Here is a 23,868-nt window from a genome sequence, read left to right as displayed (position 1 = left end):
CTGTGTGTATGTTTACAAGTGCATTAAAGAGTATTGCTGCTCTTTAGACCCTCTGCAGCAGTCAACAAATTACAGAGTGGGAAGCCATCCTGTGGGAATATATTAGAGCAGCTTTATATGTAGTCTGCGCAATAAGGTTAGCTGCTGCTGTCAGAGCGGATTCATAACTGCATGAATGAATTTAAGAGAGGACATGGGTGATTAACCCGGCTGTGGTCTGTTTAAAGCGAGGCAGCTGGATCTAGCAGCCAGCTCGCTTTGACTTGCCCGTTAAATCTGGAGAAAATTCGGCTGTAAACCTGAGAAATGTAGCTGCACAGCACTTTAAATACTAATGAATTCTACGTCAGTGATTTTACAGACAATTGCGGACAGGTCGCTTTTCTTTCTGCCACTGCTCTCTGGCTGTAAATATTAAATGCTACAGAAAAGGCCATGTTCTGGTAACCTGTCACACATTTGTTGCATTTTTTAAAATGACTTAAAAAGAGTGTGAAAAAGAAACAGCTTTGCAAGCTCTCAGTAATTTTCCAAAGACACAAAAAAGAACCACAATGTTAGTCTCCATTAGCGTATAAATTATGCGCGGGGGCCTTTATTTTCTTTAATTAAAAACACGCTGAAAAGGGATAGCGCTTTTAGAAAATCACTGTGCATATTGGAAGTGCTGGTTAAATGCGTGTATTAAAAGCCGCGAGCTTCATCTGCGCCCATGTGCAAACTGTAAGCGAGCGCATGGGAAAGCAAACTCTTTCGATTTGTCAGAGAGCCTCATTTTGAGTTTGACATAATTCAATATTCTACACAGAGGTATTTTATCGCTTGCACGAGTTCCCTCTCTTACGTTCGCACATACACACAAATGCAGTCGTTACGTAACAGTGGCTGACTTATAAACGTGTGATACAAAAAAGCAAAGCCCAAGGCAAAGATTTGTAATCTTTGAGTCTCTGTGAGCATGTGTGTGTCTAGCAGCATTCGGGGGGGGCAATGCTCTAATCACATTAAATGTTAGCTTTTGCAAGCTTATCTTTCTTTCCTCCCTAAAATGTGCTACCTCTAATCTTTCTTTTCAGACCTGAAACATTGCAAACTGAAGTTTAGCAGTTTCAAGCAGGATCCTTGAAATTATGCTGAAAGGGTGTGCCAGGCAACAGATTGGTGAACCAGCTTGTTAGGTGCACCAATAGCCAGGCCAACTTTACTTCTTTATCTTTTAATGAATGGGTGACATACAATGACTTCTCCCCACTAAGGGAGATGGACAAATTGCAATAAACAAATGTGACTTTATTAAAAATAAAAATAATATGTGAAACAGCAGGAGATGTGGGCGTCTTTTGTGTTTTGCATTAACCAGTGTCAATGAACTTCTTTGCTAGTGATGCGATAAAAACAATAAAAACTGTGGCGTAATCGTGACTGGATATTTAATTGACTAACTGACTGCTTTTCTTCTATTTTTCATATACACGAGCGCGCCTGATCAGAGAATCAGCCTTGATGAAGCTCTGAGCTCTCCATTGTTGTTTAAATACACTGCATTTTAACAAAATGTTTCCCTGGCAAAGCAATGATGATGTGTTTAAGTGAAAAAGTGAAATAATTAAGCTCAGGGACAGAGAAGAAATATGGATTAACATAATTTTTAAGAAACATTTTTAAGAAACAGTGCAACACTCATGCATATTCATACAGACATGACTGTGCAGATGATAAATTTGGATATCAGCATGTTCACTGTAGGAAAAGATAGAGCAGAAGGACCTTTACCCAGTTGAAATGTTTATTATTAACTTTGCTATCTTTATAGACCACATATCTACAATTGCTGGTGTGTCATGCTTTGTTTTGACATGGCTTTCCAACAAACACTAGATAGGTATTGTTTCCATGAAACAGAGAGAGGCCAGACGAAAGACAGTGGTGCTAAGGTTAAATAAAGATAATTTGACAAATATATAAACTTTGAAAATAAATTAAGCCAAGAAAAAGTCATTATTGTTACATGTTTACATCATGCCAACAAGATGCAAACAAACTGGCAGAAAGGGGCCGAGTGAGAATCTTTCAAGCAGTTGCCAGACTGAGAGGAAACCTAATCTTCCTCCAAACTTTTAATGTTAAGAGAAATTGTCATCTTTGCTCTTGCAACAAGAAAGCTCCAGCAAAGCAGTCTGGCTGGTCAAAATTTATTCCAACACTGCTGATTGTGCCTACAGCCATGCTATGATGGCTGCTATGTCAACACTTGTGGTAAACAGGGGCCTAGTTAGTCATCTGTGCTATTTTGTTCTGTTTTTCTGGATATATGTGAGCTCCTCTCTGTGATCATGTAATCAGTGTGCAGAATAATAAAAACACCATCTGACTGAAGTCCTTGCAGACTCGAAGCTGGAAGTTAAATGTGGCACATGCACTTAGTTTTGTGGTGCTCGTCTTCTGTGTCCGAACGACAAAAATACTGACCAGGATGCACGCAAGCTACAAAACGCAGTCAAGTTTGTACCAATTTAATACATAGGAGAGTTGGTTCTCTATGGTTCTTGAAGCTTGCTCTGTTTCTTTTCTCACGTTGTATTGACAAAAGTATATGGACACTACACCTACAGGAGCTGCTCGGCCCATATCCATACCAATAGACGCTCCTGGTGCACAATTTCTGTCCTGATGTTAATGCCAGAGGAGGTTTGGGGCTCTGCAGTTAGTCAGGAGCGCATCAGTGACTTTTACAGATGCTAAGCGATCTTGTAACTTTTTGTGGTCTGCCACTTTGAAGCTGAGTTGTTGTGGCTTCCTCTTTGCAATAACACCACTTACAGCTGATCGAATATCTGAATATCTAGGACAGAAGAAATTTCACAAACCGACATGCTGCAGCAGCTGCATCCTGTTACAGTATCACAATACCAGGGAGCGCTTTAGAACGACCCATTCTTTCACAAATGTTTGCAAAGGCACGCTGCATGGACAGGTGCTACCTACCTGAATTCAGAGTTTAAGATCAGTGTCCTAAACCTTTCGCCCTTTTAGTGTACTCGAAGCTCATGCTTTATGGTTCTTAAAGCTTGCTCTGTTTCCTTTCTCACATTTGTTTAGGTAATTTGCATATTTGTGGTCTTGAATACTGAATGCAGCAAGAACAGAGAAAGAAACCTTGACAGTGTTCAGCCTTGCTTGCATTTCCTGTTTTAAATGGAATTTTCAGACCTCACTTTGTTTTTATTTTTTTCCACTGTAGCACAACCACAGGAAGGAAACAACAGGGCAACGGGTGTTTATTTTTACATAATGACCCTGACGGTGCTGACTTTTATTTTGCTGTTATTAGTTAGAATAGAATCATTTCGGTTATTTTTTCCTTTTGTGTCCTGATTGCTCCTTTAGCTACATTTTGCAAGAACACATGTTTAGCACTGCTCCTGTGAAATAAATTCATCTTTTGATGAACAGGGGACTTGTGACCAGCTGTTATTTATCCTTTCAGAGACTCTTATCCTCACAGTTTTTCAAACAGCAACTAGCATTTCCCCTCCCCTGTTATATGCCTCCACAGACCAGTCAAGATGCAGTTTAACTCTGTGTTACATTTGACAGTTTAATGTAGCTGTTCCTCATCTCACTATAGGAACTATGGGTCGTAGATTTTGTTAGCTGTGCAGCTGTGCTGTAAAGTCCCGTCAGCCACACTTCTGATTTCTGATATAGATGCAAAATATATTAAAAATATATTTAAAAAATCATTTGACTTGTTCTTGTTTTGCTTTGTGTCTTCTGTGTTTTTGAACAAATTTAATGTGGGAAAATAAAAAAGAACGGTTCCACAACAGCCCTGGTTTCTCATGTGACCCCCAATCCTGATCTGTACTTTCAACACAATTTCAAGGTGTACACCAAAGATTATTGTGGACCAATCAGTACCCAACCTTGCTTGTTTCAAAAATAAACTCAGTTTCCGAGTTACGTTGTTGAATGTAATAAAAGAGGTGTTTCCACTGAAAATTATGGTGTCTTGGGTATGAAAAGGGAGCTATCTTGTCATAATCCCACCCATTTTGTTTTCCTCAAGACAATGTGGGAAGGGCTGGAGTCTAACCCAGTGACAAGACACCAGCTTATCACAGGACTAGCAGAGGGAGACAGACAACCATTCATACTCATACGCTTCACTTATGGACAATTTAAAATTACCAGGTAACTTAACCCTGTGCATGTTTTGGACTGTGGGAGTATGCCCACACAGACACCTGGAGAACATGGAAACTCCCCACAGAAGAACCCCATTTGACTGGATTCAAACCCAGGACCTTCCAGTGCTGCCCCCATCTTTCCATAATTAACATATAAAATCCAAACATATGGACAAGAAATTTTATTATCCTTCACCTCTGAACAACACAATCGAATCTCTTCATCCTTGACTCAAACTGTGTGCCAGATGCACAGAAATACCCTTCAGGTATTTTTGATACATTGTGTTTAAAAGAATGAGATTGAAGTGAGGTCTCACAAAGACCTTGACCTTTAACAGTCAAAGTCTAAAGAGTTACTTTATGAATCCATGTACTAAATGTGAAGAGTTCCCTTAAGGAAAGTATTTTAGGACATCCGGAGCCATGAACAGCTATGCCATTTTTAAAAAGCATCATATATGTTCTCAAATCTTAACATAAATGAACATGATAATAGGGCTGCTCAATTAATCGAATTTTAATCTCGATTACGATCTGCTCTTTCAACGATCATTAAAAATGACTGAGACGATTATTAGCCCCTCCCTCGTGCTTTACTCTCGCGCTGCTCCGTGTGGCAAATCGAGCGCACCTCTCTGCATTTCGAACAAGTGTCACAACAATTAAGAGCAGCAGTCCCCAACCTTTTTTGCGCCACGGACCGGTTTATGCCCGACAATCTTTTCATGGACCGGCCTTTAAGGTGTCGCGGATAAATACAACAAAACTAGTACCGGTACCGAAAAAAATTAAATTTATTCATAACACACGTGAAAAGACCAAGGAAAACCGAGTAAATGATAAAAACGATAACAAAATAACGCTGAAAACCGATAAAAACCCAGAAAACTATACATTTCACACCTGAGCCTCAACTCTCGTGGCCCGGTACCAAACGACTCACGGATCGGTACCGGTCCGAGGCCCGGGGGTAGGGGACCGCTGATTAAGAGGACCCGAGGGAAGCTCGGAAAGCTAAGCAGAAGTTATTTGGAGAGGAGAGTGACTGCCATTGGTTGAAAAGAGAGGTAAAAAAAAAAACTTCAGTGGTGTGGAAATATTATGGGTTCGTGGAGTCAGACGTGGATCAAGTAGACATAGTGTGTAAACTTTGCTACAGTGTCGTAGCTGCACCACAGAGCAACACTGCAAAGTTCACTAAACATAGATGTTTACATTTTTCATTTATTGTTTATATTGCAAACATTTGCACTGTTATCAGTATTTGCACACTGTTTTATATTATTTTTTGACAATCTTTAAAGTCATTATTCAATACATTGTTATTGTTAAATAAATATCGTCAAATAATCGAGATCTCAATTTCAGTGAAAATAATCGTGATTATCATTTTTGCCATAATCGAGCAGCCCTACATGATAACAAGCTGATAATTAAGTGTTTAGAAAATCATATATCTCCCTGCCTCAATATAGGCAGAAGCTTGTTCAGTGACCATAAAACACCGCCCTATTTCCTGTTGGACTCTATTAGGGGACATTAATCATTAAATAGAGTATCTACTGTAAGAGCGATTTTAAAAGCACCACAGACCTTTCTCAGATGCCCTTTCTTAGGCTGCTTCCTAACTTCCTGTAGTATAGGCAGCTAATGGCTGCATTACAGTACTAATAGCATTGTAATAGTGTGCTTTCTTTCCTTCGCAGCATCCTCAAACTTTCTACAGCAGTTTGATTGGGCAAACTAAGACACCCTCCGCTTAGAGATCATCTGCAAAGGCTAAAAATTCATAAAGGTTATTCTATGATCATTGTAAAACACTGAAGGCCTTTCTTCCCTGACTTTAGCGCTGACCTTGTGGTTTGGATTTGCATCTATGGAGCTTCACTACACCTCCAGGTTTTGAATCCAAGGGTAATCCGATCCAAGACAGACGAAAACTCGCTTTTTCGGCAGCTCCCACTACTACCAGTCACATGTCTGATTACACAGTTGCCCCATCATGCCTCGCATCTCTCTCCAAGCCCTTGTCCCTTTGTAGTGTCATTCAAAAAGACCCATCCTTTGATATGACGACATCCTCATCATAGCCAGAATCTGCTCTGCTCCTCTTTCTTTTTTTCCTCTCTCCCTCTCCTTCCTGTCACAAGCAAGATCAGCCGTTTCCTGTGCTGTACCTGACAGCTCTCTGCTGTCTGTCCTCTCTCTTCATCCTTCTCCTCTATATACAGATAAACCTTTAATCCATCAGCTGCTTCTCTTCTCTCCAGAAACAGGCAGGGCCTTCTTTTCATGCTGTCATCATACTCCTCCCAGCCTTCTTCTCTGAAAACCTGCTTTGCTTGACACACACACACACAAACAAACACACACACACGCACACACACACACACACACACGCTACATTCCTCTCTCTCTTATAGGCACCAGGTAGGTGCCTTTGTTCACACATTCCTTCTATGTTTTCTCTATGTGTTCGGAGCTGTCACACAAAGGTTTACTTCTTGCGGCTTTCTCCTGCTTCCCTTGTGACTGTTAAGGACTTCACACTTTAAAAATGGCTGTTCAACACATCGGGAACAAATGAATTAGCATGACAAATGTGCACGAAGCTATAACCGAAAGGCAGTGAGTTACCTGCAGATAGCCCACACTCTAACAGGATACTGTATGCTGAATGTGAAGCAGAGAGGTCAAAGAGATCTTTATCCAACAATGATATAAGAGTCAGAAAATGTTATGGTGATGGTGTAAGAGCTGACAGACAGGACCATGCACCCGATTTATCAGCCAGGGTTCAAAATTTTCCTGTTTATAGTTTACTTTTGGTAAAAAGATTAAAAGAAAACTACTTCATAACCAGCTGTATCAACTGATTATAAAGACAACATGGTTTCTACTGTAGAGAGGCTGAGGGTACAGGATGGCTGTTATATGCAGGTCAAAGGTCACTTCATGCTCTTTCCACAATGAAATACACCATGTCAATTTTTTTAAAAACAATAATAAAAGTGTTTTAATTAAAAGTGCACAACACACCTCGGGGTTAGAAAACTGCGTGGAAAATTTTTACGCATTTAATAAACAGAAGAACGGAGGAGACTGTGAAGGGCGGTACGCAGAAACATTAATAAGAGAAAAACGATGACGGTTTCACAGAAATATCCGAACAGTACTTTCAGTGTAACTTCCCAGTGTCTGTAAGCATCTGTAACAGTTTAGGGCTCTGTAACAGCCCTATCCTCACCCTTCATCCAGGAGAGGCTTCACTGTCATCATCTCAACAGGGAAAACAAAACTCCACTAAATACTTGTAGGAAAAAAAGACAAAAAACACAAACAAGTTGTCAACTGGAAGAAATTTTAAAGCTACAACAGAGAAAAAGAGGTTTGCAGAGTCCTGTATCCCATAACATTACCATTATGCAGGTCCGATGCAGTGATGACAATGACAAGTCTGAAGCCACAGCATACATAGGAACCCCTGACGCTTATAGTACTGAGGAAATGAGACAGTGTCACAGGAAAGACAGAGAGGCCCAAAGCAGGATCAACAAAGGTCAAATAGAGGCAGTAAGAAGAGGAAGCATGATGGTGAACAATGAGATAAAAGGACTTTCATGTATCCAAAGCATATGCACACACATGAACATACAAATATTTGTGTGCACATTCAAAATGACTGCTGTGGGAGCTGGTGACGCTCCGGTTTTAAAAATGTGGGCAGAGATGTCAAATTGCTCTTGTACACTTCAATCAATTCTTCTCTGATCCACCTGTGAACCTCTCGACTATCCATTTCTCACTTTGCGGGTAAATTCGAGGCAAAGTGTGACAGAAAAAAAAGAGATTACGAGGTACAACGTTTGATAAAGTGATTAAAAAATATATATCACTGGTTGCGCAAAGCTGTGATGAAATTATGATTTGCGTGGCTGAGAAAGAAGTTGAAAATGATGCGTCCAGAACTGATAAAGAGTTCACCAAGACATTTGTTTGCCCACGTGTACGACTCGCTCCTGCCTGTTGGGTTAATACACATCACCTGTTTCTGAAGTGCTTCTGCATGAAAGCAAAAAGAAACTGAGAGCTATTTATAACTTTCCTCCGGAAAAAGGCTATACGGTAGGTGCGATGCATACTTCATCACGAAACCTCAGAAACCTCTCTTCATAAATCTTGCTCTTATTGGTTTTTTTTTTAAATACTGTCTCTGTTACTCTCCTTGTATAAAGGAATGCATTTCTAGGAAACCTGTATCTATAAAAACATGCATCTTTTTTCTCCCCTACATGAACTGCATTCAATTTGCACAACTTATTTCTTTCTTGAAATGTGGGCTTTTGGAACAACTAAACACCTCTAACTTCAGTCTTATCTTACCCAAAGAAACCACAACCATAACCCTCTTAACAGGTATACGCACAGTTTCCTATCCTCTGAATGTCAAGTGTATTCCTCTAAAAGTTACAGTGTACTGCCTTATTGTCTTTTTCTTGGAAAACTTTGCTGAAGAGGCTCAAAAAAAGCAACAACAACGACAAAAACTATCAACTTCTTCACCAAATAATGCTGACAGAAAAAAAAATTCAAGGTTAGTGTTTGTAATAAACACCATGAACAGCAGTATAAAGATTTTAAGGTACAGAATTACAAAAAACAAAACAGCAGTAATAAAAATAATATAATAAATGGCTTAGTGAGCAAGAAAGTAACTTATCTAGCCTCTATTAACTGTAAATTTTATTGGAAACTGAGATTTCTGTCTTTTTTATTCCCCAGCAGGTCACAGTGTTATAGTATCACACTCAGTTCACATTGAAATGCACAGAATTCAAGACAAGCAACACATTGCTGCAGAAGTGATTATGCAATATCACAACTACACAGTCACATTAAACTACAGCGCAGCCCACCTAGACCCTTATTTGTTTGTTTGTCAGTGCAGCTATGTCACGTCGTAACTGACGGTAACTGTCGACTAAGCTAACGACTCTTGTTTACATCGCAGTCAAAAAATAAAAGGTTGAAGCTATGTTTTAAGTATAGTGTTAAACTAAAACTTTAAGAGAGGTCTCAGATATGAGCTGTGTGTGGGTTACTATTTGCCTTTTGTGCTCTACTGTAACCTAAACTGGTGCAGGTAATGAGTAAATGGTCACAATTTAAGTACATTAGGAAACACTGACACCATAGCACGGAAAACAGCACGGAAAACACTGGGTGTTGTCTCCTTGTTTTGGCTCCCATTAAGGTTTTTCAGGGTTTTGTTATCAGTCAACAACTCTCAAGGTGTGCTTAAAGAACAAAACCAACATTTGTGTGTGTGTGTGTTTCCCTTTTTTTGCATTCAGTGTAACTGAAAGCTACAGGTATTGAAACTGCCTGGAACAACAGACTCTAGGGACATATATGACTTACATTATCTTTTACATGTATACTATAATGCGTGTGTATACATGGTTGTCTTGTTTTGAATCAGCACTGGATTCTGTTTGGATTTTGTCTTTCTTTCACTCTAATTTTCTATATTTTGTCTGCTTAGGCAGCCATCATCAGACACAAAGCCAAAAGGTCAGCATGCCACATGCAGGCGTGATGCTGGTAAAGTGACCAGACACACACACACACACACACACACACACACACACACACACACACACACACACACACACACACACACAGACTTGATGATTGCTGGTGATGGCACTAAAGTAGGGACATCCTGTGCTTTACCTCGTTCGTCCTACCATTTGCTCAGCCTGCTCACGCCTCCTCCTCTCTTTGTCCTTTGCTTCCATCACACAGTGTCTCACCAATGTGACTTCCTCCCGTGTGCTTTCCCCTGCCTATTGCTATGTAAAAAACCCTGGAGACATGTAAAGCATCCCCATGCTGCTCTTCCCCTCCCCACCTCCCTGCCTCCCAAGAGAGCTGCATGCTCTGATGTGACCTCTGCCTTCCCCTGTCTCCTCTTCATCCTCCCTACTGTGTCAGCCCCCCTATCTCCCAAGAGGTGTGCAGTCCAGCACTCCAGGTAGTCAATTTGTAACTTTCAGGTTGCCCCCGCCCCCAAAGAACAAGCTTTCCCCTGTACTACATCAGTGCCTCTATAATTAATTGATCACATGCATTTTCAGATTCATAGCCAGCAATTAATTAAGAAAAGAGGGCAATCCCTCCCCTGTTAATCGCTTCTAGAGTGTGAAAATTTGGAGGATTAAGTGAACAAAATAAAAGGAAATGGCCATCAACAGATTTATTGGCATTCCTCCTTGCAAAAATCTTTTTGGCGGTATTTGCAGGCAGCAGATTAATGCAAATCAGTCTTGTCTTGAAATTAAAAGTGCATGTTTATGAAGTAAAAGCTTAGCGGGAGTGTTAAAGACCAACTGATGTAACATGTGAGGGGGGGACAACAGAGTCGAGAGTAGAAACGGCCCGGAGACAGCAGTTATATCCACGACACTGCATTTTCTTTTCTCCTTCAGAAACAAGCACTGCCCTGTAGTCACGACTCACGTGATGCCGAGTGTGTGCAGAGGAGAAACTGTCTGTGTGGATGTGTCTGTGTGTATGTCTGTGTATGTGTGTGGGTCTGTGTGTTGGAGGGGAAGAGAGGGAGGCACACACATAGCTGGCAAGCTAAAATGCCCTCTGTGCAGGAATTCACCAGATGGTACTGGACAGAAACCAGGGCTATGACACACACACACGCACACACACAGTACATTATCTGAGCCTATTTGAGAATGAGATTTAAAGCAAGTTATTAAATTCTGACACAAGATTATGCAGTAAGAAACCAAAGAATTATTAAAATGAGCCTAAAGCAAAATTTAACTTTAGGTCATCCGGCTGTTTGCAATTAAAAACAGACTATTAGGCAATCACAATATTAACAATGCAACTAGCACTAAGCCTCATAAAGCGAGACAACAGACAGAGGATTGCAAGAGTAGGCACATAAGAGATTTCTCCATACCATACAATCCTGTATAACATAATGCAATCTAATGAAATGGCCTTACAACAAATCAATGGCTCTGCGATGAATGTTATCTCCATGATGCTCATTTGCTGTTTGGGGAAATATCTACATTTATGTCTTGTTTCATTTCTTGAGAAGGGCCGTGGTGTTGTTGTGTTAGATAACACTGCAGCGGATGTTACACTAGCTCACCGGGTTGAGAAGGGGGGCCCAGAGGCCATAAGGCTATTGCAGAGGCGTCTCTTCCCTGGCTCTGACTCCCAGCTTTCCTCGCCACTCTCAAATGCCCTGTCATAATAAAGACTAAAAGTCCCCCCCCCCTTCCCGCCCATTAACATGATGCATTTACTTGCATCACCCACACAATAGCCTAAACATTCCAAACTTCCAAAAACCTCAACAGAAATCTCCTACAACTTCAATTAAGTGATAATAAAAAATGTATTAGTTATCTGATCGAAACAAACATAAATTTTGCGCGTCTTTGTGTCTACAGAATATAAGACATGCACCGGCAGTTTTCATCATTGTTTATTTATTTTTTCATTGTTCTGGTTAAGGCTTTTAGCCTCCGATTATGCTCGTTTGTACACAACAGGAAAAAGGAAGCCTCTGTGGGGAGACAGTGGAGGCAAGCAGTTACACAAGCAACAACAGGAAGACACAGGATAGCGACAGAGGGGGGAGGGGATTCATGAGGTTTCATATTGTTCCAATACGATACAGACGCCCGAGTGAGGTTAAGGGATGTTGTGCTGCTTCTGTAATGTAAGCAGAATTGAGATGATGGCACACACGTGTCACAATAAAGGAATCTGCGTCACACATAACCACCTGAGATGACAGAAGTGGCTGAAGATGCAGAAGTTTGGTTAACCATTTCAGAGCGAAGCACAGCACGCTTTCGCAAACAAGGGTGCTTTTTATACAATGCTGTGACCTTTAGATTAAAAATTAAACAGGATTACTGTGCCTCTCAGCCTTAATGGTTCGTCTGAGCTTTAAACTCCACTGTACCAACATCAGCTGACTGAGGAGTCTGTGCTAAATGAAAGTCAGCTAAACTTAGCTGAAATGTGCCAGCTTTATATATACAGACACACACAAGCATCTGAGCTTCCAAATGCCACTAGCCTCAAACACTAATTTAGGGCCCACTGACTGGTTCTGTAACTGTATATCTGGCACACGGGAGCCACTTCTCAGAGATGTGCAATTAGCCTAAATCATGGTTGATATCTGATGTCTTCTATGTAAGTCAAAGTTCTGCCATTTCCCCCCGACATAAACGGTTGTTCCTTATTACCAGAAACTGAGAAAAACAGTTCAAAAGCCTTCAGTCACGTCAGTTCAAGGTCTAATGCTTCATTGCTGCTAGCTAGTTTAGATAAGAACACACACACACACACACAAACACACACAAGTGTGCACACACAAAACCCCTGCCAGGATCATTAGAGATCTTCATCGAGTGCTCCATAGCATCTAACACGCAATGACAAATTTGTGCAAGACACCATAAAGGCCAAACATACCCTCTCTCTATTCCCCATATCAACCAGCATGCATGCACGCACACACACACACACACACACACACACACACTCTCTCCCTTTTTAACTCTATGACCTCTGCCTCTGGATTCCTCATTGCCCATTTCCACCACCTGTGTCTATGTGAATATATTAAAACCAGAAAGGAAAGAGAAAGACTCTGATTATGTTACTCTTTAATTTGACATCATGACAACCCAAAACGAGCCAAAAACACGCCCTGCCAATTTTCTGTTACATCCTGTTCGGCATAAGCTTGACATTACTTCAGTATTAAGAACACATCCCGTACACAAACACACAGGAGTTTCTTAGTAGGCTCGGTGCGAGGACTCACACAGCAAACTGAAGTTGCACGGAGGGGATTTTCAGCGTCTGAGGCAAAAAAAAACGGAATGCTGGTGTGACCGTTCTCAAAGTGGCAAAACGGAAATAAAGTTGGATTCGATTCTGGCCAAATATTTTCTTCTAGCTTCAGCCGCTCAATTTTTTCTCTCCTGTGTTTATAATCACACAAATATCATGTTCTGAAACTCTTCTGAGCTTAGCATTTTCAAATAACATAACAAAGTGACTGTTTAATAACTGAATCAATTATCAAACAATCACAGCAGCAGAAACGCTTACAGAAACAATTATCAGCTGTTGCCTCTTCTAGCTATGATACAATTAAGACAAGTCAAAGCATGGCAAGGTGCTCATCATCTAATGAATGCAGGCAATAAACATGATATCATCTCCTTTTCAGAGAAAGCCATTACCTTATCATTAACTGTGCTATATGTAACTATCCAACCCTGTTCTCTACCTACCAGCAGGCTGACCATGTCACTGTTGTGCCAGATCTCTGTGTTTTTCAGAAGCTGGTGATGGGATGGGTCTGCTCTCCAGGGGATACCCTACAACCTGGAGGACCACTCTAACCAGCACCTCCACGACACCGTGAACTAGGTGACTGCCAAACAGCCACTACAGCTGCAGTAAAAGATGATGATGCTAAAGTCCACATCTAAACTCACAGCTAATCATGAGACCTAAATCTGTTGGGTGAATCGTGACTCATATCTTGGATCTTGGTCATACCACATAAAATCATCTTCATCGTCATAATCATCATGTGGCCAAACTGCCCTCCCCAAGCTGCTTCTGAATGACACTAGGCTGGGTTGATTTTTTTTTTTAAAAAGAACAAGAAGCTGTGTCAGACTTTTTACATTTTGAAAACACAGAGAGGAAAATCTATGACTGACAATACTACGGAGTACAAGTCTGGTTTAAAAGACATGTGTTTGATGACCTGAGGTCAGCGGATCCTTTTGGAACATCCAGTCAATGAGGCTTAACCTTTGGATGACTGCTCCATGGCTCACACCTCCCCCTGTTTGGGGCCCAAAGAGTTTCAACACTGACCCTCTAATTCTCTCGGTACGTGCTGTCTGTCTGAGTGCTCTGGCACAGGGTGTCTGAATATCAGGACAGATTTAAGCACCGATGTAGAAACGGCAGCCTGTCCAGAAATGTATGAGAAAGAGGGCTATTTGATTCATGCCCGGTTCTATTCAATTCAATTTATTGTCATCACGCAAAGCAGAGCCAGTGCAATGAAATTTGCAGCATCAATCAGGGCAGCACAGCGACACGACAAGTGCACAGACCGAGACCTTCGCTGGCTCAAATAGAAGGAAGATCAATACAATGTTCTCCATAGAATTACCATACGATAACATGCATGGGAGTATAGGGTAAGATAAACAGCAGATTAACGAGTTTATTAGTAACCTGTTATTACTGATAAAGAGGCAGAGCATGGCAGTCTCTGATCCAGTCATTGTGTTGTTCCATAACATGAACAGCGCAGACACACACATATACATAGAGCCTGTCCTGGCACAGCGAAGCTTTAATATAAATGTCCCCTCAGCTGGAAATTGTTTCCAGCGCAGCTGAAAGACCGCTTTTATTGAGCTAGTTAAACACCCCCACCCCATCCCCCTTTTCTCCTACACACAACCAGCACACACGCTCCCTCTTTATACTCAACATAATACTTCTAAAGAAACACAAGGTATTTTTCTGCATTTATAAGCCTTTTTTTTAGATTTACTTAAATTATACACCGAAAAAACAACAGTGTCACAGTTTTAAGTAAAGTCCTCATTGTGTAATGTCGTTTGAATGACATTAAATATAAAGCATGACATTATAAGAGGACCCAAAAGTCTGCAAATGTAGTTAATGCCTGGTGTAAACCTGAAATAAATGCATTACTCATTTAGAATGAACATGTTTGTGCAGAATTTTCATCAGCAGGGGGGGGGGATGGAAAAATACAAAAGCGTCCAGTTTGCATTAATGATTCACATTAGTTCACATTGCCGGTTGGGGAAAAAATGACAATGAGTAGAATATTTAATGACGCTATCATGCCCCCTTTGCACAACTGCCTCGGGTGGTTGAGAAAACGATATAAATGAACAAAAGGTTTTCACTCGGTCTCCTTTTGGAAAACAAGACTTTCTATGTAAAGGACATTATAATGAGCTTTTGTTAGACTGCTCATCTTCCTTTTCCCGTCTAACTCTGTGGCCCTTTCTCAACTCGTGTTTCTCTTCCTCTTTTCATCTTCTTAATTCAGCCGGCTGAAGCATGAATTTAATTCCTTTAGTATTAGGTGGCAGCTCAGCTTCTCCTTATCTCTCTTTTACAGTTAAGCTGCTGTTTTCTTAGACGTTAACTTAAAATACATTGTGGTCCTGTCTTTGATTATATTTCTGGGTTTATGGCGATTTAAAACAGATGAAGAACAGTGGTGGGATTGTGCATTTGGGTGTTTTTCTGCCAGAGTTATATTTGCGCCATCGTGGGATGGGCCTTCAGCTACGTCAAGTTGGGGGATTTACAATTTACAGGAAACATAATTGAATGTATTGATGACATTTGCATGATTATAGACTCACAGTGTCTTTTTGTATGGCTAGCCAGTGACATAAGGCATTAAATGATGCAGTGCCAGCAGCACAGTAGCAGCATCATTACATGCAAACAGCGGCTTTTTGAAGCCAGTCCAGTTTGTCCTGGGATCTGGAGCAAAAGTGAGCTGGCGTGGGTGTTACTCCACCGGCAACACCAACAGCAAATACGTCACATTTAACAACAAGAACAGGTTGTGCGTTCGCTGCTTCCTTCATGCAAATATGCACATGCACACATTTGTTAAAAAATAAACATGCACATTGACATCAAAAGCAGCTGCAAGCACACGGGGATTCATTTGTTGAGTGTGCGAGCACTTGTGTACGACTTACGTTCATACCCCCTCATTTAAGTCATGCTTGGACTGAACCATTTGGCACAAAAGCCTATGAGTGTCCTCGGTTTACTTTTGTCCTGAGGTGTTTTGTGTCCAGCATCTACTACTAAGAACATTTCTGTTTTGGAAGAGCTCAATGCCAAGAAATCACAGTTGTCACATCACTATTATTGCTCCAAGGACACAAACATTTACAGCTACAACCTGAATTTTATACAGTTTTGTATTTTCAATTGAGTGTAGTCATAGCCGTTTAAATTCACTTTAGCTTTTATCATTTAAAAATGTTGTGTTTTAGTTTCAGTGTTAGTTAGTAACTGCATGCAACAGCTGCCTGTCTACTATTAAGACTATTAAGAGGATCAGAATCAGACGATAAGACCAGTTTCATCTTGAATTACCAGCCCCCACTCGCCCCCAAAATGATGAAGCTGTGCAAAGCCATACCTGCCAACACCAACTGCTGAAAAGGGGAGGGTTTTCTAACGTAATAAGTCCTTATCCCACCACAAGCCCAATCTGGCTTTTTCCTTGTAATTCCTTGGGGTGACTTAAACAACTATTCCCTCTTTTAATAAAATCTGTGCCAATCCTGAATTCAAAAATAGGAAAAAACAGCACAGAGGCTGAAGGGAAACCTAAATTCTGCAGAAAACAAATTGATCATCGTAGTTGATGTTTATTGTTTTTGCTTTGGGGAACTTAAATATCAATGAGATTGCTTTTTTATAAGTGGAGGTTTTTTTTTATTCCTCCACAGCTGCTCCATATGTTACTCATTCTTCAACCATAATGTTTTACTTTGGTTCGGAGCAGCCAAGAAAAAAGAAACAAAAAAGCAGGTTACTCATCAACTGTAAATAAAAGATGGCCCCCAGCTTCCAGGTCAGAAAAGTCTGCATTCTTTCCAAAGGCCAGTCCTTTTTTATGTTCAGTTTGTCAATTATTTTGCCACAGAGAGAATAACTGATTATAAAGGATGGGTGGGCAATGTCCAACAAAATAAAGCCAACATGGAAGTGACAAAAACTGCAGGTCCTCTAGGTGTCACTTGAGGCTGGCTCCAAAAGACAACCAATCCCCAAAATGAATAACTTAACAGCATTAGAAAGCATGGTTATGGCCTGGTACAAAACACAGTTTGAACCTTTATGGACAGTTTATGGACAAGTCAACTCCCTGGATAAATTCGGGGCATGGCTAAATTGTTTTGACAGGTATCCCAACAATGGCACCGGATTAGCGTCTGCTAGGCTTCATCCACATCCTTCCAGCAACTAAACTGAACCTGTTCACTCTGTGTGTGTGCTGTGCTGTTGGAGCATTTTTAAAGTATTATCTGTCTAATTTTCTTCCTTATTTCTACTACAGACCAGCCTATACGTTTATGCTTTCATTTTGGTGACTGATATTCAGTATTTATTAGTCTGTCCCTTAGCACTAATTAGCTGATATGTGCATATCTGCACTGGACAGTTACAGTTTATCAATGCAGCTTGCTAACCAAAGCTTGTCACCTTTATCATTCCACCCATAAGATAACGTCCGGCGTCAACAGCCCCCCCCCCCCCCCCCCCCCAAAAAAAAAAAATAGAACAACACGTCAAAGGAAGCAGACAAGCTGGGAGAAAGAGATCAGGGAGTACTAACAAGTACGTAGCACTACATATTTGCAGCACACTCACAGGATGCACATGCCCAGACACATACCACAATGAAGAACATGCAGGCAAACGTAAGCAAAAAACAGTTACATAACCAATCGATAGATGACAGCTTCTCAGTTGGACTTCCTGTTGGTGTTGTGGACATGCATCAATGCAATTAAATTACCTCTATACAGAGGACTGCTGGCGATATACATTGACAAGAGCTTTTCTAATATCATTAACTGTAAATACAGCTTTGAAGAGCGATACAGTCCATTTTGCAGCGACAAAGCATCCCCTCACAAATTAACTATAAATACAGCAACACAGTCCACAAACAGATCATCAAAAAACTTGACAACTGTTTTTCTTTTCCAATCCCATCAATCAAAATATCGACTAAATGTATTTGGCTCATTTATCTTTGTTAAAATATTTATATATATTTTAGATGCTGTATCTATTCGAATCTCCTGACTGGCTTGAAATTAATAGGAATCAGGCACACAGCTCCTGCACCTTCAGAACTACCATTAGAACTTTCCATGGCTCTGCGAGGCCTGCATGTGACAATGCTAGAGTCAATATGTCAACTGCTACACGGGGGCTAGATGACGTAATCCTGATCTGTGACTCAAGACCGGCAGTACATGGCATTGGTAGCACACACATATCCAACGACATGCTTTCTCCAACTGGCGCTGTCAGGCTTCAGTCATGTTCTCGCTCCCTCTGAAAGTGTCAATCAAAGCCTTGTTAGCATCTCCAGCCTGAAGCTGACAACGACTGCAGATCTGTCACTGTGGCATACGTGCTGAGCTAAGCTCTAGCTGGAATCAGAACATCAGAACCGGTAGCGTTGTTTTCTGCAGCAAGGATTCCCCACCCATTGTTTCTTTCATTCCTCATCTGCCACTGACACACAGTGGCCTCTGACCCTGACCTTTGACTTCTTTTGTGTGTGTGCGTGCGTGCGTGTGTGTGTACCCAAACAAGTCACTGCGCTGTTTTCGAAACCACACACAGAGTAGATTTATCCAGTCCTAATACCACTAAACAAATCTGCTATACAGCATTTCTTTTGCTTTAAACATAGTCACAGTGGCGCAATTAAAACAACTGGATCAACAATAAGGATTTAGCCATGAATCAATTAATCAAGTCATCATAAGTCAATAGACAGAACAAAGAAAAAAATTAACAATAAGTGAAAAAAAAGTCTGCTTTAAGTTGAGATTTGCTCAATGACATCCACACACTGCTGTACCAACTTCAATGTCTCCATCAAACCACATCAGCAGCATTTCCAGGCAAAAGACAGAAGACTTCATTGACTTAATAACAGTAATTATTGACTAGGAGCTCAGACTGATGTTGTTGGTTTTTTTTGTTTGTTTCAATGATCAAGTTGTAATGAAGCTAGGTCCTCCACGCCAAAACAAGCCAATTTGGGTGGTTTGGCATTTAATAAGAATCCCTCCCGGGTGGGTGGCTTCCTCAGAATGCTTTCTGGGAATGCCCAGCCGGGAGGAAACCCAGGGGAAGACTCAAGAGGAACCGGAAAATGCTGCTTAGCCTACTGCCACCTCAGTCCAACTCCCGAGAGTTAGAACTGTACTGTACCACCTGGTTTGTTTTGAGTCAGAGCTGCGATCACCTCCTCCAACATAAATTAACATGTTCTCGCCAGTCCACAAATGACGGGGTGTCTGAATACTACACTCGTTGTGTGTGAGTGAGTATGTGTGATCACAGTCTTTATTTCTTCATATCATCTCATAGCAGGATCGCATGTGTTCCTGTAGTAGTAACCTCATCCAACCGGGAAGAAGGACCAAACAGTTAAATTCATTTGAAATTTGCAGGAGCAGTTGATACAAAACTGGATACAAACTATTTCTTTTTGTGTCAATCAAACAGCTAATTCCTAAATGACTGCTTATTTGATAAAATAGCTGGAAAATGTCCGCAAGTTCTTAAGGACCAAGCGGAGGATTTCAAAAAGCTGCATTTTTGCTTTAAAATAGCAGCTAGCTAAACGGCTAATTCGCTGACTTGTGGAAGCACCCTTCACTGACGCAGTCACCAAAACTCCTCTGTATCACTGACAAAAATCTGAGATGTGTCGATATGATTAAGAGGTCTGCAAACAGGTTAAACCAAAACTTGCTGTTGTTAATGGTTTAAAACAAGCATTAGCATACAAATGCTGCTGTTTCATGGTCTGTTACAAGTCTATGTAAGCTGAAGCTCCCTGTCTTGCCTGTTAAGCTGGGACATATCGAAAGCAGCGATGTCTGAAATTCACTCTCTGCTCTGTGGGCCTTTCAGTCTCGTCTGTGGCGTATTCATTCAGCTGAGCTTATCTGAAAAAGGGCGCTGCTATCTTCTCCTCTTCCCGCTACTCTCTCCGTCTCTCGTCTCGTCTTGTTGCCACAACACATACCTGCAGTGCACAAAGACCTATCCTTCTACATACTTTCACGCAGACACACACCCAGACTCAGATCCAAGCGTCTCCCTGTTGCCATGGGGACTATTTCAACCCTGTCAGCACTTCTAAGATCTGCCCGGAGAGAGGTAATTTGCCCCTCTTCCCATGATTCGCAGTCTTTCTATCTACCCATCCTCCCCTCCTCCTGCTCCTGCTCCTCCTCCTCTTCTTCTTCTTCTTCTCCCATTCGAAGATGGGGAAAAAAAATTCCATCCTCCATTCTCGAGAGGCATGACTATTGCTTCTCCTATTCTTTCTGTCAGATTCATTCACCCACAGTGTTTGGCACCAGCAATCTCCTCTCCTCCTACTCTCACTCCCACTCTATACAGCCTTTATGAGGCTGTGTGTATACACTTGCTTCTTCCTCAGGCTGAGTGAACATTGAGGTGGGGGGGGGGGGGGGGGGGGGGGGGGAGGTGGGGGGGGGGGGGGGGGCTTGGGGAGAATGTGCATCTGCTGCTGATTTCAGCCACACAGGATCAGCTAAGTGCTGAGAGCTGAGATTTTCCCCCCAAATTTCCGTGGGGAACACAAGGGGCCAGTTTGATGTATCGACTGAGCCACACCACAAAAGGGAAGATTAGAAAACCTGAAGTGTCTTACTCATGTGGCGAATCTGACCTTTATGTTTCTTCTGCAGGCATTTTAATAGCGTAAGCCTGGAGCAGGCATAAAAAAAACGATTTAAAAAAGGGGGAAAGGATTACTACTTTGGAGAAGTGAAAAGAATATTATTACTCTACCTCTTAAGAAATGAACTTTATGGCCGGCACTGCCGATAAATGATGTAATAATAATGTGATACTTCCCCAACGGGGGAAATTCTCAGAGAACAAATCAGGCAGAGCCATAAACCAGCTGGCAGGGATTCACTGAGTTGCTTGAAGACAATTTAGCAGGAGGCTTGTGGCTCAAAACCAAAGTTCACTGGCTGAACGATGCTCTTGTGCTACCATAAAAAAATTTAAATAATAATATCCACACCCACAGCCAAGGTGACATAATATTTTAGTATTCAGCTTCCAGTACTTTACAGGTCAAAAGATGAAAGATCCGGCTCATAATTATGTCTGTAATCTGTGAGAATCCCTCGCCATGAGCTACACTTTGAGATGCTCTAACACACATATACACAGTGGACGTCTCATTTACTTCCTCATAGCATTATCCAAATATCCCGACAACATTATGGACCTGCAGCTAAGGGGATCAGCTGAACTTGGACAGGCCGGAGCAGGGCCACAGCTGGGATAGCTGATCTCCCGGAGGGGCCATATTACACGGTTTATCCTTTCTATACATAGACCTGTAAGTATTCTTAGTGCCACCACACGCTGGCAGCAAAGATAACAGCCATAAAACTGTCATGCCCACGGGAAGGGAAGCACTACGTCAAAGACCCAAACCCAGCTAAATGCACTTTGTGATGCTTTTAATTTGTGACAGTGGGGAGACAGGAAGCTGACGTAAATCCTTATGAGGAGAGCTCATAATACACATGACAGCCAGTAAGCTAGTGTAAAACAAGTTAAGATGTCATAGTGACTGAAAGAGTTGCCTGCTGATGACCACTTTTTACTGCCTTTGTTTTAAGGTCTACATCAGTAGGTGTGACATGTCGCTGTATGATGCTGATTTTATAAACTCCAGGGTGCTTTCAGGCTTTCTGCAATGGTACAAGGCTCCAATCTGATAAAGGCATGAGGAACAGATCTGAGCAGGAAGTATCATCAAACTGGGAAATGCAGAGTAATCGCAATAGAATAAATCACAGCAACATAATTAAAAGTATGTGTTCCCACAGGATCGTGCTGCTGGTTATTGCAGTTTCTGCTCATGTTTTACAAATGTTTGTGCATGCACTGCCTTCTTTTTTCATGTGTTTGTGTGTGTTTTAAAATGTACTGATCTTTTTAAACTTCATCTAACGTTTCCAGGATGCCATTGTCTTCCATGGCTCCCTCTGCAGCATGAAGATGAATTTCTAAACCCTTGTAACTTTCTTGAGTAATGCATGTGCAATTAACTCAACTTTTCTTTAGCCTCAGGATTTACGAAAGGGTTCCGACCGGAGCTCAAGTGGAGCAAATGATCGGTCCAGCGGTTTGCAATCTAAATATGTTCAATTCAGGTCTGAGGTTCTGATTTCTTCCAAAAGCTGGACCCAGGTAATGTTAAGCTTTATGTCATGATCAAAACTGCCTGTTAACGTCCACAATCAACTTCTTTCTTCACATTTCCTAACTTTTTAAGTTCTCTCTGAATGCAACTGCCTCACCACAACAAGATAATATGATGCATAAAAATGAAGGTACACTTGATGATAGATTGTAAATGGAGTATAAAGCTTCCAGAGCTTGCTAATGGAGCTTCACACTTAGTCAATGGCAGCCTAAAACTTTTTACAACATTTACCTTTAAACAGTCAGCAAGAAGAAAAAAAAAAAGTTAAACTTCCACATTTTATTTCCAGGGAACCTCTGGAGACCAAAATTTGATCAGCCATAAAGGGTCACACATACAGCTGAATTAATAAAAGCAGAAGTAGCGGTCGTGGGCAGGACACACTCAGACGCGTCTGCTTTCAAGTCCAAAGCCTGAGGAAATGAATGGGTGTGAATGTTAAAACAGCGGAGGAGCTGACAGGCATTTCTCTTACCATGTCCGCTGGGGTGCTGCCCGTCATCGTGAAGCTTCTCCCGGTACTCGGAGGTGTTCAAACGCACATACACACACACTCACAACTCTCCCTCGCAGGGCAGATGCCAATATTCCTTCTCTTTTTTTTTCTTCCTTTTTCTCGCACTTGTAAAAAAGCTCCCCGCAGCTCTGACAAACGCGTCCTTGTGGTGTTTTAAAAGCAGGAAATAATTTTTTTTTCCCGGCGACTCGCTCTTTCTATCTCTGTCTGTCTTTCTTTTTTTTTTCCCACAGTCACAACACTGAGGTAGCCGAGACGTGTGAAAATGCCTCTTCCTCTCTATTGCACAATCATTTCGTTAATTTCTCTCCCTCACAAATCACTGATTTGGGGAAATATATTTAAGATTAGAGGGGCAAACTGTCGACCCGAGGGCCTCCTTTGACCCTCAAACATCAACAATATCCCGATTCAGAAAAAACAGAGGTGCCTACGACATGCGAAAAAACCAATAGTGCTGGCACATCCGGACGCGGACCTTGTTCTCTCGGGGTGGAAAAAGAACAAAAAAACATCCGCAAGGTTAACGGCTGCCGTCCTCTGATAAACTCGGGCACGTCCGCCGGTCGGCGTGAAAAGGCGAAACGGTGATATGAGCCGGTCCTGCTCTTTATACCACGGGGAATGACCGCTGTTAGCGTTTCAGACTGCACTGCTGCACCTTTAGGACCCGTTCAGCTGTCATTCCGCTGCCTCGAGTCAGAGTAAAGCTAGCCAACGATTCAGAACTTCCGGTGTGGCTTTTCGAAATAAAAGAATGTAACCGCTTAAAGGCTTTTTGTGTGAAAGTTTTTCTTTGAAAAAATTGGGGAAAAAAATGTACAAATCATGACATTAGTCTAGCATGCTGGGGTTTCTATCTGTTTATCTATCTATTTATCTAGCTATCATTTCATTTTTTTTTATATCATAGAACTTCCCACTTAAATTATAATTCTGAAACATTATGCGGTTGTCTCCTCCCACTAAAGTAA

At 41.4% G+C, this 23,868-nt stretch overlaps 1 protein-coding gene across 2 annotated transcripts in view; it reads right to left on the bottom strand.

Moving 5' to 3' along the window:
- ubl3a (ubiquitin-like 3a) overlaps positions 1–23,622 on the bottom strand; it is a 36,352-nt gene extending 12,730 nt beyond the window's left edge. The window contains exon 1 of one of the 2 annotated variants that reach the window (XM_006800146.3): positions 22,853–23,622. In XM_006800146.3, the coding sequence (XP_006800209.1) occupies positions 22,853–22,879 (27 nt within the window). In that variant the 5' untranslated portion in view covers positions 22,880–23,622. Of the gene's footprint in view, positions 1–13,549; positions 13,996–22,852 lie in introns of those variants that run through there. The other variant, XM_035911728.2, reaches the window with a different exon arrangement.
- Positions 23,623–23,868: the final 246 nt, after the last annotated feature.

The sequence above is a fragment of the Neolamprologus brichardi genome, chromosome 10, assembly GCF_056152115.1.
Source record: "Neolamprologus brichardi isolate AB-2024 chromosome 10, ASM5615211v1, whole genome shotgun sequence".
Classification (NCBI taxonomy): domain Eukaryota; kingdom Metazoa; phylum Chordata; class Actinopteri; order Cichliformes; family Cichlidae; genus Neolamprologus; species Neolamprologus brichardi.
This window is presented reverse-complemented; position numbering and strand designations above follow the sequence as displayed.